Below are 5274 nucleotides of genomic sequence, written 5' to 3'. Positions count from 1 at the left end.
AGGGCGCCAGTGGCGAATTTGCCAATCTTGGTGTTCTCTGGCAAATGCCAAACGTCCTGCATGGTGTTGGGCTGTAAGCACAACCCCCACCTGTGGACTTCGGGCCCTCATACCACCCTCATGGAGTCTGTTTCTGACTGTTTGAGCAGACACATGCACATTTGTGGCCTGCTGGAGGTCCTTTTGCAGGGCTCTGGCAGTGCTCCTCCTGCTCCTCCTTGCACAAAGGCGGAGGTAGCGGTCCTGATGCTGGGTTGTTGCCCTCCTACGGCCTCCTCCACGTCTCCTGATGTACTGGCCTGTCTCCTGGTAGCGCCTCCACGCTCTGGAAACTACGCTGACAGACACAGCAAACCTTCTTGCCACAGCTCGCATTGATGTGCCATCCTGGATGAGCTGCACTACCTGAGCCACTTGTGTGGGTTGTAGACTCAGTCTCATGCTACCACTAGCGTGAAAACACTGCCAGCATTCAGAAGTGACTAAAACATCAGCCAGGAAGCATAGGAACTGAGAAGTGGTCTGTGGTCACCACCTGCAGAACCACTCCTTTATTGGGGGTGTCTTGCTAATTGCCTATAATTTCCACCTGTTGTCTATTCAATTTGTACAACAGCATGTGAAATTGATTGTCAATCAGTGTTGCTTCCTAAGTGGACAGTTTGATTTCACAGGAGTGTGACTGACTTGGAGTTAAATTGTGTTGTTTAAGTGTTCCCTTTATTTTTTTTGAGCAGTGTACTTGTACTTGATCTGTGATCATAACCCCCAACTGAATTCCCCCCAAAAATAAGCAATATTATTTCGTCTATTAATATATCGAGATATATTTCTTTCAAGCTTATATTTCTACTAAGAAATGTTGATCACACTTTATTTGTAGAGCACTTATCAACAGAGTACAAAGTGCTTTCACAGAAGATAAAAAAACATTAAAATCATAGCAGTTAAAAAAGACAACAATAAAATACAACTTACAATGTCTTTAAAGCATGTCTTTAAAAGGAGTAGATTATTTATCTGCACTTGTAACAAACCTGTCTAGATGAATCAATTCAGTAAATATAATATAATTACTGTCTTGTTACCTAATCAGTTAATAACACTTTCTCTCCAAAACGCTGTCATCTTTGCTGTAATTTGAATGTGTGTAAAGATACAGCTGTTGCGGTGTCAAATTAACAAACCATCAGAGTACTGTTGAGTTAAAACACTAAAAGAGGAAGTTGCCTCCCAAAAAAAAACTCCTTGATTAATGAGCCTCACCTTTACTGGTCTATTGAGCTCCCTCCTGGTGAAACGCATGACTATGAGAGCCAGAGCTGTCAGACCATAAAACACCCACTGAGCAAAGCTGAAGTAGTTAATAAGGGTGTTGATATCTGCTGGGATAATGTAGAAAAGAGACAGAACACCCTAAAACAGAGAGAAAGGCGCTTGTAAACATTTAAAGAAGTCGGACGATCATGTCAGACTATATTGAAAAGGATCCAAGGAAACTCATTGAGTATGTAGGACTCACATTGAATATGAGAGCAGGGGAAGGAGTGTAGTGCTTCAGACTTATATAGGATAAGATTTTCACCAGGTGACCCTCTCTACCAGATACATAGGCCAGTCTGTGAGAAGATAAAGACAGAAATGTGTGCTGTCTTGTTGTACTGTACTTTCCTGACTTCTTGTCTATTTCCCTCTTCTCTGTCAAAGTCTTTCCAACTCTAATGCACATCAGTTTTCTCACTTTCAAACTTTGTTTATTCATGCCTTTTTTTCCTTATACAAACAAAAATGCACAGCACAAAGGTATTCTTTAGTTTCTTCCGTATTTCATATATAATGTGACAGTTGTCTGTTTTACCTGCCAGCAGTGAAGCAGCTTCCATTGGCAGAGCCGAACGTAGAGAAGACAACAAAGAGGGGAACGATCCAAGACAGAGGGTAAAGGACTCTGTCTCCAAAAGTCTGAGAAGGCACAAACAAATCCTTCAGAAAAGACAGGGGAGCAGAATACTGAGCTGTTACTGAGGTTTAATCTAAAATTCTCTGGAATAAATAAAAGTACACATACTGTATACATATGTGAAAATGGGTTCTCATTACTGTACATTTGTTATTTAACACCACACTGACAGGTCATTACCAGCTATTTTGAAAACACTTTGCCCCCCACTTCTCTATTACCTTCTATGTTTCTTACCACAGCAACAGCTGGAGACAACAGCAGCTCAGTGGTGGTCATAACAGTAAAGTAAGCAACGTTGACCAACACATAGCACACAGATACCAAAGGGATCCCGATGAGGATGGCAAGGGGCAAGTTCCTGAGATCAATTGACAGATAAACACATTGCATATTGTACACATTTGAACAGAATATAGGCTGTGCTTCATATATCTGATAGAAATGATCTGTTCGAAGATGTAAAAAGCATGCCTTCTTGTTTGTTCAATATAATATTGTGAACTCAAGTGCACTTAAAGGTTATGCAGCCTACCACGTCAGACACGATACTCTGACTTTGTCTAATGACCTCTTAAAAATTCCAGATTTTGGTTTGTCTTACCTGAATGGGTCTTTCAGCTCTTCTGTAATACAATTAAGTTGATTCCTAAGAAAACACGGGAATGAGAAAACAAAGGTAAAGGTAGCACACTACCATAAAATAAGAAATACAAAAAATTTTTAAAACAGGCATAATTGTAATTCTCCTCTGCAGAGCACTGCACTGAAATTTGCATGGACTTGCAGTGCTATGTAAGTAATCACTGTAGCCATTAGCATCTTTAATGTCACTGACATGGTATTTTAGTATTCTATGTGTTATTTCACTCACTTTACCCTGTAATTGGCCTTCTAGCCAGACCCCTGCTGTGATCCCACCATGAAAGAAAAATGAAAGTGTGTGAATCACATGAGGCCACCTATCCAGGTCCCCTCAGAAAAAGTGACTGAAGAGGAGAATGTAACCCTCAGAACTAACATTCCACATTACAAAGAAATGAACCTCAATCAGGCAATAATGCTCTCCACACACTCCTGAACCAGAAGGAGATGAAGGGGGGCCATCTAAAAACTCCCAGCTGGTGACAGCACAGGAGACACAAGTATTGTTATGAAAACCCCACTGTAACCACTCATCATGCATAAGAGAACCCAAAATTGTCCATAACTGCCACACTCTGTAGCAGACTTTGCTCTGTAATGCACAACAACTCTTTAAACCAACAAAGATCTCCTTTATTGTGCAAACAGACTCAGTAAAGAAAAAAAGTAGTCAGCACTGTTCAGCCAGTGCTTTTAATACAGCCAAAAGTTGGGAAGGCCGTGATCGATGGCTGACCAATGGAACGCTAAGATGCTGCTTTTGTTTTTCAGGTCCAGGTCTAGAGACATAAACTACCCCTGCATGCATATAATATCCACAAGACCTGAGGGAATAACTGAGGGAGTTGTTGCCTCTCACTATGCCCCACTACACTGCCATGTTTCTGCACTCAAACAACATGCAACCTGGTATTACGGATGAGGCTCGAGTAGCTGAAAGGCTAAGTAGGGTCACAGGGCTCCTACTTACAGTCAGTACAGTGGCAAAAAGCTCATCAGTTGACAAAGTAAACATCGATGAATTGCTTTATAAAAGAGTGTGAACAAGCCTACTGTATACACTGCTAAAGTATTCCTGCTAAAGGGCTAGTGAAGTATAACTCTCACCATCCATCATAAGCCCAAAGCCCATTATAAAATGCAAGTCCGATTGCTCCAACAGACGATGATGTGCCATCAAATGCATTTGACAAAGTCTCAGTTTTTCCTGGACACAAGCACATAACAATACATAAATAAATATTAAATGTTAGTATTAAACATTTTATCAAAGGACAAGGCATTTTAAAGCAAAGTTGTATATTAAAGTATATTAAATACACTGATAGTGCAAGCAGGCTCACCCTGTGCCATCACAACAATGCCAGCTCCCACTATGACAAGAATGATGAAAAGTTTGGCTGCTGTGAAGAAGTTCTGCACATAGCTTGCCAGTTTGACACTCAAACAGTTGACGGTGACGATCAAGACTGAGAAGACACAAAATAATGTAACAATATAAAACATTTTCCCTTAGATATTTGAAATAAACAGTGGAGAAAGCAGAGAAATGTCCTTCCCTCTTCAACGTACATTTATAATATTTCACAATTGTTTATCCTTTGTCTTGCTGAACTGTAATAATGGTAATGTAATAATAACAGTGAACTAAGTTACCTCTTATTTCCTGGAGTCAGAGGTTGAATCAAAACTGTTAATTTACAGGCTGTAAAACCAAGACAACAGGCCAACTTTCTAAAATATGTTGGAACTTGTAGGCTACTTCATAACTGTCTCCAGGTTTGTCACTACGAGTTACTTCTTTCACATTACATGTAGTCATTTGATATACCTGTTAATATTAAAACATTCATTATGGCAGCTTTAAATGGTTAACTGGCTTTAAAGCCTCATATCCTGTTCACTTAACTACTTTAGAACAATACAATCCTACTTCCACTAGTAATCATTTACTATACTTTAAGCGGTCTCAGTACAAACAGTACCAGGTGATTCAGACGCACAGTTTTTCCTGTTCACGCACAAAGGAAAGAATTCAGTGGCCAGTCCAGTTTTAATGTAGGAGATGTGATCAACAATTTTGCAAAGATTCTAGAAAGAATTGTGTCCAAACAGCTGCTCACTGTACTGGGAAATAACAAATTATTTGAAAAGTTTCAGTCTGGTTTTAGGAAGTACCACAGCACTGAGACTGCCTTGCTTAAAGTCATCAATGACCTTTTAATGTCTGCTGATGAAGGTATGTGCTCAGTCCTTGTACTCCTGGACCTTAGCGCTGCTTTTGACACCATTGATCACAACATCATGTTAGACAGACTGAGGCACTGGGTGGGGATCTCTGGTACTTCCCTAGAATGGTTTTCATCCTACCTGTCAAATAGGAAGTTTTGTGTGTCTGTAAACAACTATGTCTCCTCATTCTGTCCAGTTAAATATGGTGTGCCTCAGTGGTCGGTCTTAGGACCCATTTTGTTTTCCTTGTATCTGCTTCCCCTTGGACATATTATCCATAAACATGGCATTTCTTTTCATATTTATGCTGATGACACACAAATATACTTGCCCGTCAGATCCACAGACCCTGGAATGCTGAGTTCACTTAACAACTGCCTTTGTGAAGTTAAAAAATGGATGTCAAATAATTTCCTCCAGCTGAACTCAGACAAAAC

At 40.2% G+C, this 5274-nt stretch overlaps 1 protein-coding gene across 1 annotated transcript in view; it reads right to left on the bottom strand.

Moving 5' to 3' along the window:
* The window catches only part of LOC123958734 (b(0,+)-type amino acid transporter 1-like), a 6141-nt gene extending 2027 nt beyond the window's left edge, over positions 1–4114 (bottom strand). The window contains exons 1-7 of the mRNA XM_046032302.1: positions 3949–4114; positions 3713–3812; positions 2565–2609; positions 2198–2321; positions 1859–1962; positions 1523–1619; positions 1267–1416 (exon numbers count right to left, since the gene is read on the bottom strand). Of these exons, the coding sequence (XP_045888258.1) occupies positions 1267–1416; positions 1523–1619; positions 1859–1962; positions 2198–2321; positions 2565–2609; positions 3713–3812; positions 3949–4111 (783 nt within the window). The 5' untranslated portion in view covers positions 4112–4114. The remainder of the gene's footprint in view (positions 1–1266; positions 1417–1522; positions 1620–1858; positions 1963–2197; positions 2322–2564; positions 2610–3712; positions 3813–3948) is intronic.
* Positions 4115–5274: the final 1160 nt, after the last annotated feature.

Source organism: Micropterus dolomieu, linkage group LG20, assembly GCF_021292245.1.
Source record: "Micropterus dolomieu isolate WLL.071019.BEF.003 ecotype Adirondacks linkage group LG20, ASM2129224v1, whole genome shotgun sequence".
Classification (NCBI taxonomy): Eukaryota; Metazoa; Chordata; class Actinopteri; order Centrarchiformes; family Centrarchidae; genus Micropterus; species Micropterus dolomieu.
This window is presented reverse-complemented; position numbering and strand designations above follow the sequence as displayed.